Below are 25207 nucleotides of genomic sequence, written 5' to 3'. Positions count from 1 at the left end.
ATTGTTTATAACAAAATGAAATATATTAAATGAATAATATTTTTATTAATGTGATCAGAATGTTTCTTCTTAATTTTGTTTTGATCATAGTTGTATCAGACGCCGAAGCTTAAATGTTTATCGAAAAACAAATGATTCGTTTCAATAGCAACGAGTCTTTGTTTTATAACATATTTCTTACATATACATAAATATTAACATGTTACATCATATAATACATATAAATCCCTTAAAAAAACCGACAATAAATAAATAAATCAAAATCATTTACAAAAACAGATTATATTTTCTTCAAAAAAATGGTCATATTTATTTGATATATATTTTTTTCTATTTCTCTTCTTATAAAAATGTATGAAATTTTTGAACATTTGATCACATAAATTATTAATTATATGAATACAGCATGCATACCAGTCCATCATAGATTCTTGTAATAGAATCACTATTGTATGCAAGAAATTTATTAAAAAAATATATATTTACACAAAATTTACAAGAAATATATTCTTTAATATATATATGTATATATAATTTTAATCAATACACTTTGCAGAATTCCCTGGAACAAAGATATATGGTGTCATATTATGACTTTGATAATCAGAAAGAATTTCTGAATTACCATTTGTATTCTGAAAATAAATCAAGCCATTAGGATCTTTTCTAATATAATAAACGTTTGAAAGATGGAAAATATTGAAAAAAGTATTGCTGGCTTACATATTTTTTATGCATAGCAAGGCAGAAAGTGCAAACTTGTGGTCTAGCTTGCATATCACTCCAATCACTTGTTGAGTATACTCGACCACTTTCTTCTAGTTGTAAACAAGGTTGATCCATAGCACCAACAACAAGAACTGCGCCCAAGTGACTGATGTAACTACTCGCTAATCTGAGAGTCTCTATTTTGGATAATTTTCTATCCGCTGGCTCCGTTGGAATCAATGTTCTCAATGCGCTGAAAGCTGTGTTCACGCTGCACAGTGAAGATTGCTTTTCTTGAATCGTGAACCTGTATTTATTGACAATGTTTTTCAATGATTTTATTCCAAATAAATAGTGCTAGAAAAGAATATCTTTTTTCCTTCTCCACGAGCTTTCCTTGAAAGACATAATTAGTCTTTAGTTTGAAATTGTCCCAAAGAAGGCAGAGGAGAGAGAAAACCTTTCTAGAACACACATACTAACACAAAATCATTGAAAAATACTGTACATTGAAAGAAACGTTACCGATTGTTTTTTATCGGTAATGTTACTAATACCATTACGAAATAATATATAATACATATTAATAATAAATCTAAACTTTTATATGTATATATATATATATATATATGTATGCATATGTGTATACAAATATTATACATATATACAGAGCATTTTTTAATGATTTATTGCCACGTTTTATATACTTATTATTATAAAAAAAATATTTAATTAAAGCCTTACATTTACCTGTGAGTTCTATCTCTTTCACGTGCGTTAGCTTGATATCTCTGTTTATTTGATTCTTCTTTTTTACGTGTAGTCATTGTTTTCAATACTTATTTCGAAATGATATTAGAACGTTTTTTAAACTCTTATCCAGTCGCGGCAAGAACGTCTTTATGAATGAGTGTTACTCCAATTTCCTTCAGTTCCTCCAGTTTATGGAAGTCCCCTCTCATGCGTTACCGCCAATCCCCACCCCGACCCTCGCTGCAACGGAACATATGTGAAGTACACGTGCATGGGATCAGGGCCGCAAGGATCGTATAACATGAGAGAACATATGAATATTTGAAAAAGCCGAATTTTTGGCAAATAGAGCCAATAATAGAAATATAACTTTATACATATATATATATATATAAATTTATATATATATAAAATAATTTTTAAAATATAAATTTATTATCAAATAAGTAAATACGCGATGAAAATATATAATTAAAAGTTATCAAGATTAATTGTATAGATTTATTTGAAATCATCTATTAGTTGAACGTCTTATTTTTTGTATGTACTATGAACGATCTGAACAACGAAATATGTATATTTAACTCTTAGGAATATACGCGAGTACTTGCGGGCGCCAAGACTCCCACGTAATATGGTCAGAAGCTGAGTTTCACATTACACTCAATAAAAACAAGTCGTTGAGCGGTAGTAGGGCGAGGAAAACAAATTCCATCTGTAAAACTAATTAGGACACTTTCATACGGCTTCCAGACGGTGGCGGATAGTTGCTAACAACTTCATGTTTCAATTTTCGTGCCTGTAAAAAAAGTCCTTGGTGAAGATAAAATTTTTCTCTTTTTTTTTCTTTTTCTTCTATCTTTCATTTTAAATACGAATTTTGCAAATATTAATTGTACTGTTGCAAGCGAAAATTTTAATTATTGAAGTTTCATTATTCTTCAATATTGGAATAATTTGATAACATGACTTAACATATACGACCATATATACTTTTTTAAATCATAAAAAATCTATTGCTGAAAAATAAAAAAATTTGTTATCATTATATAAAATATTATATACTATAACAATCGTTCCATGAATATTATTATATATTTGTAAATGCATTAATCATATAAAATAAAAAACGTTCTTAACAATGTAATAAATAAAACCACTGCACAAAAGATTATTAATGTAAATTATACATATTTTTTTTTCTAAATAAGCAATAAAGAGAAAAACGCGATCTATGCTCATTAAGTCGAAAATAATATATTTACATTACATATTAATAATATATCAAAGGAGAAAAATATATAATTCAATTGCACGTTTGTATGAAATATTTACTTTGTTAAATAACTAAGTTACATTGATTCAATTATAGCATAATTTACATATTCAAATGTTTATTAGAATAGAGAAGATATTTCAAAAAATCATAGAGAATCCTTCAAAATTTCCGATGTTAATATTTTCATTTACTGTACGATTTGTTATTTAATGTACAATGCAAATCATGATTAATTAAACATTATGCGTTTACGCTCAACAATTTCCTACAAACGTTTAACTTTGGTCACTTTGTTTTAATGTTCACTACATACCAGGCGTTCGCGCTACTGTTACCAAAGGCCCATATAGTCTCTCATTAATCTTAAGCAGTACTTATAGAAAATATACAAATATATCTGTGACAGAAATTATGTAATATTCAACTTAAATTATTCCATATACACGATAAATATTGGAAGTCTAAATTGCCCCTGTGATTATAAACAAGAACGGGCACGATAATAGAAATGTAAATTTTATTCTAATATTTTATATAATACTTTACTCGTAAAGGCTCAATAATGTATAAAGTTTAATGAAACGATTAAAAAGAAAAAAGAGGAAAAAAAAAAAAAAAAAGAAAAGAGAAAAAACTAGAAGAAAGTACTTTATGCATAGTATCCACGAATCCAGATCAGTAAAGTTACCTGGCTCAACATTTTGGCATTTGCACCATCAAGATAAAATTGAATAACAATTAATGATTTCTATCAAACTTATTAATTCCAATACCTATAAGAAAGAAAAAAAAAGATAAAAAAACAAAAAGAAAAAAAAAAAAAAGAAAAAAAAAATATACACATTAAAGCACTATTATATATAATCTTCATTTCTACGATACTAGAATAAAATCTAGTACTCTCGATGAATTTTTCACTACATTATTTACACTAACAAGTTACATTACGTAACACTTTAAGTCTCAATATGTCACTAAAAGATCGTAAAAATAATTTATGATCTTAAATACAAGATCAACGATCATGAACAAATGTTGCCATTTGTTCTTGCACCATACTGGCACAGTATATTGTACCATATTTGTTTTGTGCAATTAATTGCATCCCTATTTATAAAGGATAATCATTATGATATAAATACAATTATATTTAAGGACGAGATCCACGTGCAGCTTCTTCCAATGCACGCACTTTAAGCTCGCGCTCACGCTGTTGTCTAAAAAACATCCTTCGTTAATCCAATATATATTTAATTCGTTTATTAAAGCATACGAAGGAATGTATTGTTATATATTTGAAAAGACGAACCTCAGATATTCCTCATGATGAGCCACAAGCGATGCATGTGGAGGAAAACGATCGCGTTCCATCATCAAATGACGTTGTAACTGTTCATGATGCACTGCCATATCCGCATATGGTCTTCCAAGAAGCTCAGCTGGATGAAGAGCCAATGCTGGATCACGAGGCATTAAACCTGGCCGAGGATAATTAGCACCAGCAGCAGCTATGCAAATAACAAACGATAAAACCAATGGAAAGTATTTCAAATGTTCTATCATTTTATGTAATTAATATATGTATATTTATAAGATATATATAAGCAAATACGGAAAAATGCTTTAAAAAAGCATGCACTATTGAGAATACAATAAATCTGTTAAAAAATATTTAATAATTAATAATTTAACAATACTTGTTAATGAATATTCAATATTGTTCTTATTTTTATATTTATTACATGTTGGATAAAAAATTTATTATCGGAAACGTAACACTTTTGAGTTACTTTGACATTATATATCAAAAATATTCATTGAACGATTAATTTGTCTACTTTTTATCACATACACACACCCATTCATACATATCTATGTACACTACTCTTTTGTACCACTCACGCGTACACTCGCACTTGCACCTAAATATGTATAATGTGAATAACTGAAAAACTGTATGACCGTAACAGCTGTCGTTCGTACTTCGAATAATAAGCTAAAGTTAAAAAAGGGTCAAAAGATTTAATTGCCAGAACATGATGGCATGAGAAAGTAAAGCGATAGAATATGAAAACTTATTGTTATAGATGTTTGTCAAAAGGAAACTCTTAAGAGAAACTTAGAACATCCTGACTCTGGCACCTACCAGGCAGGGGGAATCCAGCTGCAGCCGCAGCTGCCTCCTGCTGTTGCTGAGCCTGTTGCTGGGCCTGCTGTTGTCCCGGATGTAAGTGCAAGTGCGTATGCGCATGCGTATGCGCGTGAGTGTGAGCGTGATACTCGGGCGAGATGCCAGCCATCTGCAACCGGACCATCGGGTCAGCAGCTAGAGCCAACCGCTCGTCCAGCTGGCCATGGTGATGAGCCGCTACGGGATGGCCAGCCCCTCCACCCGCTGGCCCCCCGCCGGCTGCAGTCGGTATCCCTAAACCCGATAGTGCCTCGATCAAATATACCATTTTTGTTTTACGGTGTAAAAATAGTCAACTACACTATCTTCTATCTTTCACATATACATTCCACTCGTCACTGCAACACTTTGCATTCCTTCAAGATACTTTCCTTTAACCGTTCAAAAGAATATCTTTATAAATAATTATAGAAAGTAACTGGCTAAATTCGAGACGAGTAGATATCTATAAAATAATTACAAAAGATAAAAAGTAATAATTACCTAATCTTTCTAGTCGTTCTCGTTCTAATTGACTTGGTCCAGGCGGAGCTCCATATAGACCAAATTGGTGCAAAGCTTGTGGTGGTCCCGATGGTCCTGGGGCGAGACCTGCAGCCGCATATCGTCGATGAATTTCCAACCAATGTGGATCAACAGGAGCCGGCATTGGTCTGGGTGTTCCTTTTAATAGTTCCTCCTTTAAACGATCATTTAATTCTCTCTCACGCAACTCTCTTATTTCGCGTTCTCTCTTTTCACGTTCTAAATGTTCTAGTTCTAAACGTTCCCTCGCAGCTGGTCCATACATATAATGGATCATCGGATCTGGTGGAGCAGGATGTCTAGCAGGTGAAAATGCTGCATGTGGTCTTGCATATTCAGAGAGTTGTCTTAAAGCTGGTGTATCTGCATAAGACCCTGGTCTTGTTCCATACCTATCATATGGTGAGACAACGGGTTCAAGTGGACCACGACTAGGTGGCTTACAAGTTTCAGGTTGTTTCTCTGGAGTAGTCATTTTTCTAGCCTGCTGTGCAGCAACTCTATCACGTTCTTCTCTTTCTCTCTCTGCTTGTTTTCTTGATCTTTCTTCTCGCTTTCTAGCTAACTTAGAATCAGGCACAGGTTTAAACATCAAATCTGTCCTGGTACATGAATTATTTTCACCTCGATTCCAATGTCGTAAAAATATTGCAGATTGTGATCTGTGACATTCGGAGTCTTCAATTCTTGGCTCAGGAGAAGGTCCACGTGGACTGGGCGGTTCTTCTGGTTCTGGCTCACCAAGATCTTGTTCCATCTTTGGTTCCTGCACAACAGGTGGTTGTGCTTGAGGAGGTCGATGATGATGGTGTACAGAACTAGTTGACGTTAAACACGTTGCTGAAACGAGCGACGGTTTACGTTGAGTATTATGTGAACTATGCGATGACGAGTGACTGTGAGAACTATGAGAGGAGATGGTTAACAGTTTGTCGTGATGCAAGGTGGTCGCTTGATGCATACTAGAAGAATGATGATGGGTAGCAATAAGATTTTCTCCTTCTTCTCTGGTCGTCACACTAGAACTTGTACTAGAGTGATGAGCTGTCATCATTGTTGTATTCTCTTGACTTCTTTGTGGTGATGGTGGTGGAATAGCATGGGGTACTGGTCCATATGAGTATGGTGGAAACGAAGGATATCCACCAACAGGTGCGTATCCGGGATAAGCATGTGGGTGGTAAGGATGCATTGCTGTAAATAATGAATGATGCATCAAGGGATGATGAGGATGGAACGGATGAGCCATATGTGGACTAGGCTGTTGCGCCGGATGCATCACGGGTTGAGGAATAGATGTTGGCGGAGGCGGTAACGTTGGCGTTGGCGACGCTGCCACTGATTGAATCTGTGGCACTGGTTGATTACTTGGTATTGAATGTTTACTTGGTGTAGGTGGCTTACTAGTACTATCTGGATCTTTTTTTATATTTTCCAAACTTGGACCAGGAAAACCGGTCTGAAAACCAGGAACTTTCACTTCTTTTAAACTTTGCAAAGGATCCGGTTCAGGAGGAATAATTTCTTGTTTAATTTTTAAGTTTTGTGGTTCCATTGGTGGAGTTCCAGCTAAATTATAAATGCTCGAAGGTTTTTCCATAGATAGAATTCCACTTGGTTGAATCGGTTGGAACATATTCGGCGGTTCTGCTCTCTCTGGTTCATTACTTTCAGTACGTTCGGATACTCTTTCAGATATTCTATCAGAAATTCTACCATCACGCATTCTTTCTGTAGATAATCTTTCTTCTGGAATTCTTTCGGTCATTCTACTTTCCGATGACATGACCGTTAATCCAAGAGGCTGTGGCGAACTTGATATTTGAGGTATCTGAGATATACTTGCTGGTATATTTTGAGATATATTGAGATTCAACGGAGGGCCTCCAATACTTTGCGGCAAACCTTGTGTACTCGACATATTCTCAGGATGTGCGCGTAAACTTTGCGTTGGTCCCATATTTTGAGTGGTAGACATATTTTGTGGCATATTTGGTGGTATTTGTATGTTTTGAGATAAATTCTGTGGCACATTTTGAACTGGTGGAACATTAGATGCATATTGCATGTTTAATGGTAATCCTTGCGGATTAGGTGATATAATTTGTGTACTTTGGATATTTTGTGAACCATTTGGTGGACACATGCTACTTACTGCATTTGACATTGTTTGAGACAAGTTACGAGGTATATTTTGATTCATATCATTCATATTTAGTGGCTGTGATGTACTCAAGTTCAGCTGTTCTGGTTCTTTCATTTCTTCGTTAGAAGGTGACATAGCTGTTTCTATTGGCAGTGGTTCTAATTTCAATGGTTGATTCATGGCTAAAGGTACATCTTCTATTTGATCTTTAGTTTCTACTGGTTCTTCCAATAATGGTTTTTTATCTAAAGTATGAATAACAGGAACAGATATAGGTAAACTTTGTATAGGACCTGGCACAGGAGTTGAAGTTGGTGTAGGTTCAGAAGGTTCTTCTGGCGTAGTTACAGCTGGACTAACAGGCTCCTCAGGCTGTACGGCGATTGGTGTAGGTTGATTTTCATTCGTATCTCCTTCTGTTTCTCTTTCAGGCTCATCCATAAGAGAATTACTGTCAGTAGTGAGTGATTCCGAAGGACTCTCTGGCCTGTCACCACGTTTTCGTTTTTGAGCTTCCTTATCTTCCTCTGCATCATCCGCTTGGCTTCGTTTTTGAGCTTTCTTTGGTGTTTCTGGTTTACTAGAAGACTTTTTCTTACTTTTATCGGGTGTCTGTTGTTGCTGTTGCTTTTCTTGATCAGGGGTGTCTGTTCCACCGGTACGTCGTGGTCGCGCAGGTCTTGGCGTTTCTTTTGCCTTATTTCGCGTTCGCATTCTACCTGGGCTATCTGGCGACTCCGCAGGCACAGGGCGGAACAAATAAGGAGGAGCAGGCGGTAATTCTCCCGTTTTCTTTAAATGTGCTCTGCATTCCGTACAAAGTAATAATCTATCTTTACCAGCAACCTGATAATCCTTAGAATTAGTCGAGAAACAATGTTGACAAGAATGCGTTGCACCGTTTGTATTAGTATCGCGAGAATCACTATCCTCTTCAGAATTATCGTCTTCTGTTACAGAACTAATCTCTCCTCCAGGATTATTACTTGCTGGTGTGCCAACAGGTACAGTTTCTGGTTCTGAAGCGGGTTCTTTTGTATTAGCATTAGCAGCCGGCGTATCTTTGGGTGGCGTAGGAACTTCCTCTTTAGGAGTGCCTGCTCTAGAATTACGTGTATTTCGAATTCTTCGCAAAGAACCTTGTCGTCGTCTACGATGTGGTCGATTGTTATTTGCACCTGGGGTTTTCTTCCACAAATAGTAAAATTCGACCAATTCCGGCTATAAAAAATAAATGTTACATAATTATTATTTCATTAAATATAATCGATATTTAATTAATATATATTTTACCGTATCTTTATGAGGTAGAAGATCCTTCCTAATACGAGAAAAATTTTTTCCAAATTGTCGAAGACCTTTGACAAACCGTTTCTATGAGAGAAAGTGATAGTTGATTAATTTTGAGTATAAGTTTCCCTATAGATTATAAAATCATACACGAATTAAAAAGGACGTAATATATCATGTTAATACTTATTTATGTTTTACTTACAGTTTCTTCTTCAGACCATTTCTTATCGATGCCTTTAGGTACAGGACATTTAACAAGAGCTTGCAATGCTCTTCCAGGATCATATCCAGAATCATGTAAAATATCCAAAGCATTGATAGTAGTATCGTCTCTCGAAGCTGCAACACAACCATCATCTGGGGATCCTCCGTCACACATTCCAGCAAATGCAGCCATGGATCGTGCTGCTCTCAAATACATGAGTAGATCTCCATCCAATGCCATGGCTGGAATCCATCTTAGCTCTTCTCTCTCTTTAGAGAATTCTGGATCAGGAAGCAGCTCTCCAGGTGGGATACCCGGCCGATACTCAGGCAAACGGGCCTGACAAGAAACCAATTCCTGTACCCAAAATTCGGGATTGTGCGCAGTTAGCACCAATGCCAAAGCAAGTTAGTTATACGCACCTATACTCTGGCTTGTCTTTTGAAATAAATAGAACCAATAATTCTTTTTTCATTCATAGTTTTGACCATATCAAATCATATCAAATTTGATATTTTATTAAATTAAATAATATGTGAAAACAAAATTTTTGTTAAAAAAGCTAAAAATTGTACAACATATATCATCCTCATTGTCTAAAAATCCCATAAACAAATTACAAGCAAGGAAAATTAGAATAACTGGGAAATTAGAAACACAATTTAAATAAATATTCATGTATACATTAAATTATAAGCGTAGATGGTTCAAGTAACCAATGAAGTACAGCTATGAAATGAAGACATGTAATTAACACGAAGCATGTGTTACCTCTTTTTACCCATAATACCTTTCAATTATTTCACCGTGACTGAAAACCACATAAGTTGCACTGAATATAAATTCTTATTCTATAAATAAGTATTCCACGCACTATATATTAATATATGTGTATATCTTAATAGTAATTTCCAATATCTTTTTTTTTGTGGAAATTTAGCACTTTTACTTATACCTAAAGTTTTTCTATATAATTATAGTATACTTATTAATTGTAATTATTAACATTTAGATTGATGTAAAATTATTTGTCAATAGGTTAATTTTTAAAACATACTTATCTTTATATATATTACAAGGATACTAAACTACACTTATCTATGACATTTATTTATGACTTATATTGTGCGCAGAACTATTCTGTTATTTGAACCATCAACATAAAACAATAAAACATACACATATTTTAAAGATTTTCTATGATGTAATATAAATATTCATTACATAATTGATCTGACAGAATGCAGAAAAATCTACATATTTCATTTTTTAAATGTAAATGTAGTCTGTACAATGAGTGATTCCATTAATAAGCACACACCATGCACAAAATGTATAGAACATGAATTAATATAACCAATAGTTGTAATTCTTACTAATCACTATATGAGTCATATATTTCTATAAAATCAATCGTCATTTAATTCAACGATTACTTTAAAAGGATAATGTATTTTTTAGGCAAGAGCACCATGAATAAATATGATACGTAAAAAGTGAATTTAAATTAAACGTAATACACTAACATTCGCCAATGTACAATGTATTTATTACTTTTTCTCTCTCCTTTTCTTGCCTGAAGCTTATATTTTCCTTAACTAACTCTCTTATATATGGAATACATTTTAAATATAGTTTAATTTATTTTTTTGCTTGTACTCATATAATGCATTGGAGAACCACAAGCCTTGAGTTAGGTACGCTGCACAATAGAGCTAAGTAGCAAAAAAGTTTTTGAAGATATATGGCAAACCTGGTGTGAAGGGCCAACTCGAATCTCGCCCTGGGTCCCAGCAGACATCTCCCCCTCCTCCGAAGCTCCACCGTCTTTCTCCAGTGTTTCGAGTGGCTTCAGTCTTCGACTTTCAGTAATTTCCTATCATCCACCCCCTGAACCGTATATTTTTTCTATCAGTATATTTGCAGTAATTATTGAAGGTGCATTATGCTTAGCATGCTGTCTTTTAACTATCATTCTACATTGAAGTGATATATTATTATTAATTTCAATATAATTTTAAGATAAATGATTGAATAATATGCAACAACTAGTATGAATTTAATGATCATATTAAAATACTCTAATTGAGTTACCTTTTTTATAAGAATATATTTTAAATTATAGATTTTCATCCTGATACTCATATAATCTTACAAGACCTATGAAACTGTTATATTGATAATATATTTACAACTTAACACCAGGTAAACCATGTGTTAATAGAAAGTTGTAGAATTAACCTCAATTATCAGTAGCAAATTGCAGAACGATTCATGCAAAATATTAGCATTATTTTTATTAAAATTTAAATTCCATAAGCTCTAATAAGTTTATAACAAATAACACAATTTGAAAAAAAAATTGCAAGACATAACAGAACGTAATGACTACTAGTAGTACTAGCAATTATAATAGATTATGGAAGAAAAACATGAATATGTTGGTTCATCGATATAATCAATTACAGAAAAAAGCTTATTAGAGATATTAGACTTTAAATTTCATTAAAAAGAAACTCATGCAATCATGTGTATTAAAATTACATATTATAAAAATTAGTTTAAATTAATTTGCAAAATAAAATATGTTGATCTTTCAACGAAGACTGTAATTCATATATAAAGACATTTTTTTAAATGTATACTGAGGCTTCGTGTTAATTACCTATCAGAAAATGTTATAAAAATATTTAATCATCGATACAAATAGATGTACATCATTACATTTACTATTTTCCTTGCTATGTTCTAATCTATAGTTTCAAATGTATTTGGGAAAAAATACACATTACAAATAACTACTTATATAAAAACAATTAATATATTATAATAATATGAAACATGGACAAGCCTATAAATTGATTGATGGGATAATATAAAAAACTTGCATATTCCAACAATTTTAAAGCCTGAAATATCTTAGATTTTTCAAGTGGTCTTAAGTCACGGTGAAAGCAATAAGTAGCATAAGATCAAGCTTTTAACAAACACAATCTTATGCTCTTTACTGCAGTTACTACCATTTCTACGAAACTTACGAAAATATAACCTACGGTTAAAATTTGATTGAGTCATTAGCACGATCTGACGACACGATGAAAAAGAATGAAAAAAAAAACGAGAGAGAGAGAGAGAGAGAGAGAGAGAGAGAGAGAGAGAGAGAGAGAGAGAGAGAGAGAGAAAGAGAATGAGAGAATGAGAGAGAGAGAGAGAGAGAGAGAAAACTATTTGCACAATTTCATCATATGGATGGAACGCCAGCGGAAACGTGTATCTTTCCTTTTCGCAATTTTTCGAAGCAGCTTATTAGAGCTTCTCAGCTTGATGCTTCCGACACAAAGATGATCATTTTTGTTCGATATTTTTCTCAAAATTTTTAAAATATAAAATTGAAGAAGAATCACGAGGTACCTCCCTGAGCACACGTCGAAATAATGTGGAATGCCATAAAATTTCAAGGCAAACTCACTCACCCGTGTTCCAAAATGCCTCAACGACGATGCGCTCGCATTGTTTCCTGTGACGCCGCTCGTTTCGGCGACAACGCACGCGCTGAATTGTCCGTGCGATTGCTAACTTCTGACTAAAAAATCGAACAATGATTCTCCGTTAAATCAGGTCTCAGGTGCTCCTCGAGTTGCCTTGTACGAATCAGTAGCCACAACACCCAAACGCCGCCATCTTGTACTACGTTTGTTTCGTTTTTCTTTTGTGGGGGTGCGATCCGATTCCACGCGTTCCGCACTGCTTAATATACCCCCTTTGATTATTCACTTGACTAAGGAAACGGTTCTTTTCTTTACAACTTTTTCAAAAAGGTATTCTTTTATATTCCTGAATATGTATAATAAATTTATATAAAATTAAAAACAAATATTTCCTATATTTTAATATTAATAATAATAAACATGTATTATTCGTAAATATACTCCTAACGTTAGTGAACGTTCATTAAAATCTATAGAACTATACTTTTCAACCATATTTTTAGTCAATATATATCTAGATATAGATGAAGATTGCTATTCAACTGTATTCTTTATTCCTAAAGAATTCAAAACCTGTTTGGAGAAGCTCTGCATATAATTTTCGATATACAGCAAAATATTCTAATAAAATGGCCGAGAAAACAGCACTTTTATTAATATCTGATGGATCTGAGGAAATGGAAGCTGTAATAACGGCAGATGTTTTACGCCGTGGCGGAGTATGTAAAATTATAATACGCTATAACCTTAAAAGTATAATTGCACAATAAGAATAAAGAGTAAATCGCTACATATGCTATATATTATATACGATTTTAGAATGAAATACCTTTTAAATATACATTATAACGTTTAATCTTAGGTTTCCGTTACTATAGCAAGTTTAGGTGATAGTGAATGTGTTAAGTGTAGTCGTGAGGTAAAAATTTGTGCCGACACTAAGCTTGCTAATGTGAATGATAAGGAAAAGTATGACGTTATCATACTACCTGGAGGACTTGGTGGCGCGAAAGCATTTGCTGAGGTAAATGTTTTTCTTATTTTAGTATATTTCTTAAGGAATAATAAATTATCTTTATGAAAATTAGTCAGCCGAAGTTGGTCAACTATTGCAAAAACAAGAAAAAGAAAATAAACTTATAGCTGCTATCTGTGCAGCTCCAACTGCTTTAAAAGCTCATGGTATTGCAAAAGGAAAGAAAGTTACTTCATATCCAGCAATGAAAGATCAAATGACTGATGGTTATGAATATTTAGAGGATCGTGTGGTGATAGATGGTATGGATTATTTTTATTAGAAATCTATCTAAAACAAAATCAATTTCATGATTCGTTTATAATTGTTTTAGAAAATAAACACAATAAATTTTTTTATTTTCTAGGCAATCTAATTACAAGCAGAGGCCCTGGAACAGCTTTCGCATTTGGCTTGGCTCTTGTTGAAAAATTAGTAAGCAAAGAAAAAGCCATTAACGTAGCAAAGGGAATGTTATATGAAGATTACAAATAAAAATAATAATTACATTAATGGTAGTTAACAACTTCTATAAAATATTGTATGTTTACAAATATATTATAAGCATTATAATAAATATAAACTTTATATTATTACCAAATAAATTCAATTTATAGGCTACATTCTTTTTATAATTTACTTTCTCATAAAATAATAGCTCGAGTTATTATGATAAATGTACTTATTTTATTAATATGACAATCATTGAGAGCACAATTTTAAAATTAGTACTAATAAATCATTCTCATTTTGTTCTAGTTTTGACATTTAATTTACTAATGATCATTTAATACAAAATTTTATTTAACTTGTGCTGCATACATGCATAAACAACATTATGCCTTTTCATCCATAGTTTTGTAATGGTTCATGCCAACAATGAGTACAGTAATACTTCACCTATTTTGATGAACAAGTTTTCATTTTAAATATGAAAGTTTAAAAGAGAACATGGTTTTTTTGAATTTTTGAAAAAAATTATGTCAAAAATGATATTTCTACGAGAATAGTTAATAAAAATAAAACTTTTTCGAAAATTCGAGAAAGCTATACCCTCATTTAAATTATCATTATTAAAATGAAATCTTGTTTATCAAAATTGATCAAAAATTATATTTGAAGTTACAGTTGGCGTAAATGCTATTTCTGATATTTTTCGTGGAAAAAAAGTTTCGTATAGTGGCGCCACTGGAACTTTGCGGTAGAAGAAAAGAAACTCATATCCCCACTACTGATTTTCATATAAACACTTGAGTAGTGTATTTTGTTTCTATGAAATAAATGATGGAAGTAGAACTACCAACGTTATTTTTTCTGTGGTTTCCCCTATGGAGTAGTCTATCTTATATTATTATTATTACTATTCTATTATAATAATAATATATAATATCAAATTATAACGATAAGAAAAAATAAAAAAAGAAAGGCATATATACTTAAATATTATATAAACCAAGTACATTATATATTATATATGATGGTGGTGATTTATAACAAAAAAAAAAGTATATATTTAAAAGAACAAAGTACAATATAGCCAATTTAATCTCAAATGTCTTACTAAGATCTCTATCCTTTCTTTTTAGCGTATTCCATGTATCATCTCGTGTAATTCCTTTTTATGCGAATTTTCAAGAAATCGTGTCTTCGATAATTTAATCACGTGACCGTCCACCGACAGATATACTTAATACTGGTTAAATATGATGACAAATACGAAGCAATTCTTTTGTTTTAGTCCGTTAAAATTTTTTCCCATGTATTTTTGTCTTATAATCGTATCATTACTTCGTAATATTCGCTTTTCTGTTTATTCCATTTTTTCTTATATCGTTTTTATTTTGATTCTTATTGATTTTGCGAAACTATTAATTTCTATAAAGTTTTCTTAAGAAATCAATAAGAAAACGTAATGATTCCATCGTCAGGCAAATAGCTTTGCATAATCTTTCTAATTATTATATGTATATTCATTTTAACAATGTAAAATGTATACAAACAAAATATAATTAATATATAAATTAACAATCGTACAATTATTAAAACATTATAGAACTAATAACTCTCACTCATTTAATATTAAATAATTTAATTTTACTCAGGCACCATCTTCGCTAGATAAAAATTTTCGAATTTAGTCAATTATTCGTAAGCTTGAATAATTAATATTTTTCAGTAATATACGAATTTTATTCTTGTTTTCGTTATCGTTTAGTAATATAAACAATAACAAAGCAGAAAGAGTTAAGCAACTTTGATAGGTGACATTTCTATTAAACTTCAAGCAGTGAACATCGTAGCCCTTTTATTTCGTAAATTAAAATAAAAAAATCATTCGATTTATCAACATTCATTTAAGATATGAATAACACTTTAATATACACTACTAATATTAATAATTTAATTATAATAATTTGTATAAATTGTCTATATAATCGTTAACAAAAAATTTTTTTATTTAACAGCGAAATTTATTCTTTCCATACATCTAAGTTTAAATAATCATTCAAAGAACGTAATATACACGGTATATAATAAACCAATATTTAAACACTATAACATTTTTGTAAACATTACGTAGCTCGTAAATATAAAATTTCAATGTAATATTTCAATACACGTAAATTTTAAACTCTACTAAAATAATTCATACTTTCGATAAATTTATGATTATTTAAACAATTTATAATGCGTATAGAGTATAATAAACTAATATATCAACAATAGAACATTTATTTAAACATTACATAGGTCGTAATATGGATTAAATATCAAATAATTTGAATTTAATATTTCCATATTTAATATTTCCAATAATTTTTTATATTATAACAATGATGTTAATAATTTTAATTTTATTTTTCTGTTCTAGAATATCATTACATATACTTTGTATAATTGAGTGTTGTATCGCTGAAATAAAAACCAAAAAATGGCAAAGTAGAAGCGATACTTGTTTGTTTACATTTCGCGATTTAAATAACAAGTATATTTTCATCGACTGCTTGCAATACAGTTATTAGGGCCAGTGTTTATTAACAAAGTTTATTTTTTTAACAATCATATAGACTGTATTTATACAAAGCAATAAAGTTTCGCGAAATAAATTTAATGATCATCTATTAATAAATGTCACATATTAGAATCAATGCATCATTGATGCACTCAACCAATTTCGATGTTGATTTATCTCATTTTTTACGACGATATCAATCAATCATCCTCAATTTCGAACTAAATCGCGGACAAGTGGTTTAGAGCCATTGCAGAATTTTTTAAGTAATAAGTTAATTCTGAAATCTCTCCGATAATTTAATTGAGGACAAAAAGTACGGATTGGCACGAGTAATTAATTGTAATTAATTAGTAGAAGAGTATTGAGTGACCACAAGTAAATTTCTTCGGAGATCTACTCGTGAATGGTTCCTTATTTTTTGACTTATTAAATCAGAATAGGATCTTCTTGTTTCGTACGTTTTTACGTACGTTTTAGAGTCATCACTTTTGAAAGAGATAATTCGAGTAAAGTCATTGCTAAAGTACAAGGAGACTTGTAAAAATAATTCTACAACGAGCTATAAAGCTCGTAAGTACTAAAATAAATTTTTAGTCCAGGATTTATAGTAATTAATATACTAATTCCCGTTTCTCCTCCTATCCTTTTTCGATCTTTCAACGAATAAATATATTTCGGCTAAAATGCAGTAATCATTTTTTATGCAAAGATCTCAGGTTTTCTCTTTTTTAGGTTCTGTTAGAGTTACAATAAAGCTGTCAGTTTTTTTCCACATTTTAAAATTAGAGACTAATTAAATAGATCTCGCGATATACACACTAATTCGATTGTTAAATTATTTATGAGAGATATGTAACCTACATAAGCTTATACACTAATGCAATAAATGCATAGTAAGAACAGTTTCTCTATTGCGCTTGTAATTCATATTTTGTCTATACCTTATCGCTGGAGTCACGTACACTACGAGCGAAAAGTGGTGAACAGTCTTATGTATATTTATATATTTATAGTATATATGTATATATATTTATATACATATATATATGTAAAAATTGTGCATCTAAGAATGGCATTAATACTTGAATAATGATATTATTTTATGATATATGTCCATCATTCGTATTAATTATTTTTATTAGTTGTCATATATAAATAAACAGATTTTGATTCATGTTTCTTTTACATTATTATAAATGTATACACATGCCGTGTAGTAGAATATATACATGAAATGATAAAAATTTATAGATACTTTTAGTTGCAATTAAGCCGGAAAAGAAATATCTATATAATTTATTTTACACATTTATCAAGAAACGATGCGAGTTGCAGTTTATTGTAGAAAAACTGAAACACCGATATAATACAAAACATAACCTACAAGACGATACTTGTTTGAGTTTTCTTGTTTTGCAAGTGAAATGTTTTGTCCTATTAAATATTTTAAACGAGGCCGATCGATGACAACTGCCGTTAGATGCAAACGACGAGTTGTTATTACCGGATTAGGGGTTGTAAGTCCTCTTGGAATTGGTGTACAGAATGCTTGGAAGAATCTTCTTGAATCTAAGTCTGGAATAATCAAATTATCTGATGTAGATTATGATAAACTACCTTGTAGAGTAGGTAAGAAATTTAAATATAGTTAAGTATATTCAATATTACAAATAATAATCATATATAATTAAAAATTAAAATTTATATCCATTACAGCTGCTCTGATACCTAAGGGAGATCAATCACACGAATTAAATATAAACAAATACTTTTCTAAGAGCGAATTAAGAACAATGTGTTCTGCAACAGCTTATGCATTGATATCTTCTGAAGAAGCTCTGTCTGATGCGAAATGGAAACCAGAAGAAGAAAATGATAAAAGAGATACAGGAGTAGCTGTTGGTATTGGAATGATTGATTTAGTAGATGTATGCGCGACGTATGAAGCTTTAAAAAAAGGATATAGCAAAGTCAGTCCCTATTTCGTACCACGAATTCTACCAAACATGGCAGCAGGTCATATTAGTATTAAATATGGATTTCGAGGACCCAATCATTGCGTATCAACTGCTTGTGCAACTGGAGCACATGCTATTGGTAAAATAAAACAATAAGAATATTAAATTAGTTAAAAATAAAGTGTATGTTAAAATTAAAATAATTCTATTGTTTAGGTGATGCATTTCGTTTTATACGTGGTGGTGATACTAGTGTTATGGTTTGTGGTGGAGCTGAAGCATGTATCAGTCCATTAGCTGTTGCAGCGTTTTGTCGTCTTCGTGCACTTAGTACTTCCAAAAATGATTCTCCCTATGAAGCATCAAGACCATTTGACAGGGATAGAGATGGTTTTGTAATGGGAGAAGGGTCTGCTATACTAGTATTAGAAGAATTAAATCATGCTCTCAGTAGACAGGCTCCTATATATGCAGAAATTCTCGGATATGGACTCTCAGGAGATGCAGCACACATAACAGCACCTAGTGAAGATGGTACTGGTGCTTTGTTAGCAATGGATAGAGCAGTAAAAGATGCAGGTATAGAAATATCAGAAATTACATATATAAATGCACATGCTACTTCAACTCCATTGGGTGATACCATTGAATTAAAAGCTGTAGAATCTCTTATGGGAGAACATAGTAAAAACGTGTTTGTATCTAGTACAAAAGGAGCGCATGGACATTTATTAGGTGCTGCAGGAAATTTAGAAGCTGCTTTTACGATTTTAGCTATAAAAGATGCTGTGATTCCACCTACATTAAATTTACATAATTTGGATATAAAGACAAACCTACATTTTGTACCTAATGTAAAGAAAAATTGGTTTGCTACTGGAAGACGAGTAGCTCTAAAGAATGCTTTCGGTTTTGGCGGAATAAATGCGTGTCTCTGTTTTGCAGAATATATTGCTTAAAAAAAGGTTAAATATCAGGCATTTTACCAAACTAAAAAAGCATATACTGTACATGCTCGATATAATAAGCGGGCGTTATTTTATACAGGAATAATAATAAAGTCATTGTAAATACCTTTGTACATTTGCTGTAAACAAGTTTAGAAAAAAAAAAAAAAAATATTCGATAATGAATCTAATCTTAATCATCAATTATTATAGTAACTTAAATATTTTAAATAATTTTATGCAACAATATACAATATACAAATTACATGATTTAGGATAGATTCTTTTTTATATAGAACTTATTACATTAAAATTACACAAAAAGAGATGTAAACTGGAATAATAAAATATATATTGGAATGCAACATTTATTTTATATTAAGTTTTCAATAATCTTTAATCATGATACTACCATTGTATTAGCGGAATTACGAGTGATCATGATCACATCGCAACAAAAACAATTTCCTTGAAATTTTAACATTTCAAGAAAATAAAATACTCTCTGAGTATATCGTATCGTAATTGATAAGATGTATGCCCAATATCATAACACACTTTTTTTTTTGTGTATCAGATTTAAATTTGTCACGTATTATGACCAAGGCGTGCTGGTATAAAATGCCTGCATTGATTCCAGTTATAGAAGCATATTGCATTACGTTCAATTTTAACTATGAGCTATAAGTGTAAAACAAATAACTCTGTATGTCAATTAAACATTATCTAAATTAAAGATAACTGTGAATTCAATGCATAGGCTTGATAATTTTTGACGATAATTTTACTATATCATAAACACATGTCTTTTATGTAGCTGAATTTAGTTGTGTATAAAATAACTAAATTCAATATATATATCAATGATTTTTTTGATAAATTATCTTATATAATATTTCTATAATGTATGATCCAATGATACTTTATTCACATTGGAAAATGATCCTCCAATGATAACAATTATTCAAAATACATCTATAATATTCACGACTCTACTGGCAGTAAATCAATGTAAAAAAACAAAAGAGAAAGATCATATCCTATTAAGTAACTGTACCTAGTAGGAATTTTTAATGAGGAATGATAAAAGGCTTATGATGGCTGCAGAGAATTGCAAAACGTTTTCTAAGTGTTTGTCGAAGTTCCTGACGTTTCTCAAGGACTTGACACATTCGAGATTTAAATTCCAAAACTTCCTCTGCAGGAATATAGCTCTCTTTTTCCTCGTCATCTGATAAGTAACAATCCTGTATACAAATAATGTTTATGAACAATCGCTTATGATTATCAATGATAATAAGTTTTTCTTTTATTTTTCTTTTTTTTTTACACTGACCTCCAGCATTTGTGTAAGTGTTGGACCTCCACCTCTTTCTTTTAGCAAAGAAATACTAGAATTGGAATGAACAAGTTTATCGGATGTTCGTATATCATGACAATCACCTTCATGATTACAACAACCATCACTGCAAGCTACTTCAGAACCTTCTGGTGTACTAGGAATAGATGGACTACTAATATTATGTTCAGATGAATAACCACAATCCTGAGATGATTGTTCACTTGATGAACGACTTTTTCTATCAGCCATAGATAATTCAAAGCGTTTTTTCATTTCTATCCAAATCGTATATCTTTTGCTTGGTTCACCTATCCAAGCACCAACTAACTCTTTGGTCACAGGATCTTTACAATCATCGAGATTATGCCACTGTTCATCCTCAGTTTTATCAGAGAAGTCCTACGTTTAATGATTAAATTTTATAGAGTTGCGTTCGTTTTAATTAAAAGCAGACTAATAAGTCCCATAAAAGTATAGTTACCTTACACGAGTCGCAACTTTCAAATAATTCTTCTTCAGAAAAATGTTTTATCTCTGAATTAGTTTCTTCTATTTGACTTTGACTAACTTTCGTCTTTGATTCAGAAGTTGTTTTCTTGGAACTACTTTTTTGCGGGCTTGAAATTTTTTTAGTCGAATATGGTAATTGTGTTTGACTTTGAGATTGTATTATACTAGGTATTTTGGCTTTTTTCAAGCAATCAGGACATTTACATGTCGGTGGACCTTTATTTTTTGGATCTAAAACTTGTAACTGAAAAATAAATTTCTATAAAAATAAACAAGGGATAGGTAATATATACACGTAATTAAATACATGTTGCTATGTTGCATATACCTTATGTCGATCGATATTTTGTGTTGTCGGTTTTACTTCCATACAAATACAACATGTTTCACTATTTCCACTTCTCCTTTCATTGGAACACTAAAAATTGATACATAATTATATAATAAAATTAATAATATATAAAAAGAAGCAAATAATGATAATTATATAATATCATACATGACATGAATTTTCTTTCTCCTCTGTTTCATAACGGCGTTCCTTCTTCTTCTTTCGTTTTAATCTCAATTTTTCTCGTCGTTGTTGTTTAGCTATTTCTTCCCTTGTTAATTCCTCATACAAAAGTTCTAATTGTGAAATTCCTTGTTTCACTTCGACTGCCATCTAGAAGAAAAATAAACTTGTGTCAAATAACAAATAATAATAAATTAGTAATAAGAAAGAAACATTTACTTGAAAATTTCTAGACAATGCATCAACTGCTACTGCAGCTAATACTTTGTAAACTGTTTCTTCCTCTCTTAATCGCCGATGGACTTTATGTAAACGTTCCGCAACACATATTCCAAGACAAGTGAGTACTTCTTCTTGAGCAATTTCTAATGTTTTCGCATGTCTTTCTCTAAGATATAAATAAATCATTGTTTGATATTAAACTATGAAATTTCTTATTTTATATTAAAAAAAATATTGTTAAAGTAATAGAATTATACCTTCCCATAAGTTCTGGTTGAGCACGACCAATAAGTGTACTGATATAATCTGTACTAGTTGGTAAATGAACATGACGGTCTGGTATACATCGTTTAATACCAGAATATAAAGCAGCTACATAACCTGTTTCTTTCGCTGGTTCATGTTCTGTTGTTAAAATAGACGATGCCAAAAGAACTTTTGTTCGACATTCGGCACAAAATCTAAAATATCAATTAATGTCAAGATCGTATTTAATAAAAATATACGTGGTTACACATTTCTATACATATACATACCTATGTTTACGTAAATATGTATCTAATGTGGCATCTAGAGTATCAGTTTCAATCAAAGCAAGTTCTTGTCTACATGGTAACTCCATGCAATCCCAAACTTCTCTCCATGCACTTGGAGGTGGTCTCATGCGTTGTATTTCCAAAGAATGTAAAACACATCTTCGCGATTTTTTATTTCTTGGTTGTTTTTCTACTAAATTATTCAATCTTGCACTGAAATATTTTGAAAAAGTACTTCTTATATATATACATACACATTACACTTACACTTACACTTACACTTACACTTACACTTACACTTACACACAAATACAAACGCGCGCGCGCGTGCACACACACACACAATAACAGCATTTATATTTTTTAAAATAAAATGACTATATTACCTGTGTCCTTGTAACATAGTACAAAGTAATTGAGGTGATTCCAAAATATCATCACTTATTGATAATAAACCATCTGGAGTAATAATCAATGGATCTAGTGCAGGATGTCCTGATTTCATTAAATCATCAAATAATCTTTCAACACTAAACAGAAATAGTATTATATATATTATATTAGATGTAGATATTGCATAATATTATATTAAATTATATATGGTAATTATATTTTCAATATATATACTACCTTCTTCTACAACCAACGCATGGTACAGCTTGTCCTAAAATAGTTAGCATATCTTTACAGGTAACTTCGAAAGATGCTTTAATTTCTTCTTTTGTAAGCATATCCAACTTCCTAGTGAATTCATCCAATTGTTTTCCACGGACAAGAGGACTAGCACAGATTGCTCCTAAGCCATTTACATCCATGATCATCTATTGAAATAAATAATTTCATGTTGATACAAATTTATATTATAAACATTATAAACAGCAAATATATTTTTATGATTATATAATTATAGGTATATAATTGTATCTATTAAAAAGTAATTATACCAAAAAAGCTTTAAAAAATTTCATTTGAAATGAAACATAATTATCTCATATAATTTTGCTAAATAGATTATTAACAATAATAGATGTTCTTAAAATAACTAACATTTAAATCAATCTCATTACATATAACATGAAATAGATTTATTATATTTTTTTGATATAACAATAAAGATCAGATATTTTCTATTTTTTTCTTTTTTAAATAAAATTCATGCCTTTCTTTTATTTCTGACTCGTTAAATTTTTTAAGTGATAAAAAAGATAGTAACGTAATAATTTGTAGTCATCAAATACATAAAACTTTTCGTTCATTACATATGTGCAACATTTTAAAAAATGTAAAACAAAAGCAAATCGAATGAATTCGAATAAACGTAAATGCGTAATACCGTTTGGAGTAGAGTTCATATCGTTAAAAAGTCTGAAATAGCAGTAAAACCACTGATAAATGAATATAACAATAAAAAAGGTAAAACAAGTTTGTCAAAAGTCTTATAAGATTTAATCGTTTATAAATTGAACATGCACTCCTCGGCCAATGTTTAGGTTAAGTCACACACACAGAATCATCAATGCCATTACGTAAGTTTCCTAAGGATTTACATTTTCAGAATTTCATAATTGAAGCTGTAAAGAAATAAATATTAAAGTAAAATATTCTCACCGTGAGATTTTCATCAACGATCAACGGCATTTGTCTTCGCGTCAGATCGACCGGGTCATCGTCCCGCCAAACATTCACTAATTTTGCCATTATCTCTTTAGATTTTATTCTTTTATTCTTAATTATCCTTAATTGTTGAAGTCAATACTTTTTGTTTAGATACGATTGTACGAGACTTCAAAATTAAGATAATTTTACAACACGTTGAATACGAAAACAAGCATAAGATGTCACACGTCTGCCATTTGCAACGAGTAGTCTTTCACTTCCGTCCTGCGTGCATTGTCCCGTTTGCTTCTCTATACGCGTCATTTTGGAGTTCTTCCGATAGTATCGCGCCATAACGTAATTTCCACAACTTTTTTGATAATTACATTTGTATTCATAGTCTTTATATACATATATATATATATATATATATATATATATATGTACATATATATATATATATATTTATTAAGTGGTTATTTATAAAACTTTTTTTACTTTTTTTAAACAACAAATTTATATATTTATTCTCTATATTTTCCCTCTTTTTTTGATATTACATAATTGCATATTCGACTAACGGAAAAACTTATTTAAATTTTCAGATCCTATTCATTTTTTGTTTCATTTTAATGATTTTATAATAGCGCAAGTTATGTAATAAACGTGAAGTGGAATCGATAATTGTTTTTCTTACTTTTAATTTATATCAAAAATATTACGTCATTTATAATCACGTTGTTTCGTTTATAAAATTAAAGGAGTAACATATTAGAGTATAAAGTAATGTAGAAAATTCGATGATACATATTATACTATTACATTATCACAATAGAATTACTTGAGAAATGTTATATTGTATCGTTTGCTAATTTGATTTTCCCGCTATTCAATTGAATGCCATCTGATTAGTACGTTTGAAAATGCGTTCGTATTTATTATGCTCTTAGTGGCCTTTGTACC

The 25207-nt window shown here is 30.9% G+C and overlaps 5 protein-coding genes across 18 annotated transcripts; 2 read left to right on the top strand and 3 right to left on the bottom strand.

Annotated features, from left to right (window-relative positions):
• Positions 1 to 391: 391 nt before the first annotated feature.
• LOC124948889 (basic helix-loop-helix transcription factor scleraxis-like) lies at positions 392 to 1833 on the bottom strand. 3 transcript variants are annotated; one of them, XM_047493186.1, is made up of 3 exons: positions 1459 to 1833; positions 724 to 1015; positions 392 to 635 (listed from the first exon to the last, which is right to left on the bottom strand). In XM_047493186.1, the coding sequence occupies exons 1-3, from the start codon at positions 1533 to 1535 to the stop codon at positions 537 to 539; spliced, it is 468 nt and encodes a 155-aa protein (XP_047349142.1). In that variant the 5' UTR covers positions 1536 to 1833; the 3' UTR covers positions 392 to 536. The 3 variants fall into 3 exon arrangements, with proteins under 3 accessions (XP_047349142.1, XP_047349144.1, XP_047349143.1); XM_047493188.1 differs by having other exon boundaries at positions 1453 to 1815; XM_047493187.1 differs by having other exon boundaries at positions 724 to 979; positions 1459 to 1815.
• Positions 1834 to 1952: 119 nt separating this feature from the next.
• Positions 1953 to 12831, bottom strand: LOC124948883 (arginine-glutamic acid dipeptide repeats protein). 8 transcript variants are annotated; one of them, XM_047493166.1, is made up of 8 exons: positions 12574 to 12831; positions 10854 to 10990; positions 9098 to 9457; positions 8896 to 8976; positions 5415 to 8823; positions 4887 to 5165; positions 4050 to 4248; positions 1953 to 2260 (listed from the first exon to the last, which is right to left on the bottom strand). In XM_047493166.1, exons 2-8 carry the CDS (start codon positions 10899 to 10901, stop codon positions 2248 to 2250), a joined length of 4389 nt encoding a protein of 1462 aa, XP_047349122.1. In that variant the 5' UTR covers positions 10902 to 10990; positions 12574 to 12831; the 3' UTR covers positions 1953 to 2247. The 8 variants fall into 8 exon arrangements, with proteins under 8 accessions (XP_047349122.1, XP_047349119.1, XP_047349121.1 ...); XM_047493163.1 differs by lacking the exon at positions 1953 to 2260 and adding an exon at positions 2775 to 3969; XM_047493165.1 differs by lacking the exon at positions 1953 to 2260 and adding an exon at positions 2775 to 3969 and having other exon boundaries at positions 9098 to 9439.
• LOC124948888 (protein dj-1beta-like) lies at positions 12694 to 14101 on the top strand. Of its 3 annotated transcripts, none has more exons than XM_047493182.1 (5): positions 12694 to 12918; positions 13092 to 13307; positions 13451 to 13612; positions 13677 to 13866; positions 13971 to 14101. In XM_047493182.1, the coding sequence occupies exons 2-5, from the start codon at positions 13113 to 13115 to the stop codon at positions 14096 to 14098; spliced, it is 675 nt and encodes a 224-aa protein (XP_047349138.1). In that variant the 5' UTR covers positions 12694 to 12918; positions 13092 to 13112; the 3' UTR covers positions 14099 to 14101. The 3 variants fall into 3 exon arrangements, with proteins under 3 accessions (XP_047349138.1, XP_047349139.1, XP_047349140.1); XM_047493183.1 differs by having other exon boundaries at positions 12695 to 12918; positions 13107 to 13307; XM_047493184.1 differs by having other exon boundaries at positions 12703 to 12918; positions 13152 to 13307.
• A 3253-nt stretch (positions 14102 to 17354) lies between these two features.
• LOC124948887 (3-oxoacyl-[acyl-carrier-protein] synthase, mitochondrial) lies at positions 17355 to 19900 on the top strand. Of its 2 annotated transcripts, XM_047493181.1 has the most exons (4): positions 17355 to 18248; positions 18336 to 18716; positions 18794 to 19156; positions 19352 to 19900. In XM_047493181.1, exons 1-4 carry the CDS (start codon positions 18044 to 18046, stop codon positions 19534 to 19536), a joined length of 1134 nt encoding a protein of 377 aa, XP_047349137.1. In that variant the 5' UTR covers positions 17355 to 18043; the 3' UTR covers positions 19537 to 19900. The 2 variants fall into 2 exon arrangements, with proteins under 2 accessions (XP_047349137.1, XP_047349136.1); XM_047493180.1 differs by having other exon boundaries at positions 18794 to 19900.
• LOC124948886 (gametogenetin-binding protein 2-like) lies at positions 17885 to 24545 on the bottom strand. 2 transcript variants are annotated; one of them, XM_047493179.1, is made up of 12 exons: positions 24257 to 24545; positions 23279 to 23469; positions 23035 to 23178; positions 22649 to 22861; positions 22370 to 22573; positions 22110 to 22278; positions 21876 to 22040; positions 21705 to 21794; positions 21348 to 21620; positions 20861 to 21265; positions 20582 to 20771; positions 17885 to 18194 (listed from the first exon to the last, which is right to left on the bottom strand). In XM_047493179.1, exons 1-11 carry the CDS (start codon positions 24344 to 24346, stop codon positions 20595 to 20597), a joined length of 2121 nt encoding a protein of 706 aa, XP_047349135.1. In that variant the 5' UTR covers positions 24347 to 24545; the 3' UTR covers positions 17885 to 18194; positions 20582 to 20594. The 2 variants fall into 2 exon arrangements, with proteins under 2 accessions (XP_047349135.1, XP_047349134.1); XM_047493178.1 differs by lacking the exon at positions 17885 to 18194 and having other exon boundaries at positions 20431 to 20771.
• Positions 24546 to 25207: the final 662 nt, after the last annotated feature.

The sequence above is a fragment of the Vespa velutina genome, chromosome 4 (genome assembly GCF_912470025.1).
Source record: "Vespa velutina chromosome 4, iVesVel2.1, whole genome shotgun sequence".
NCBI classification, from domain to species: Eukaryota; Metazoa; Arthropoda; class Insecta; order Hymenoptera; family Vespidae; genus Vespa; species Vespa velutina.
The sequence above is the reverse complement of the archived record's forward strand: the minus strand, read 5'-3'. Positions and strand labels throughout refer to the sequence as shown.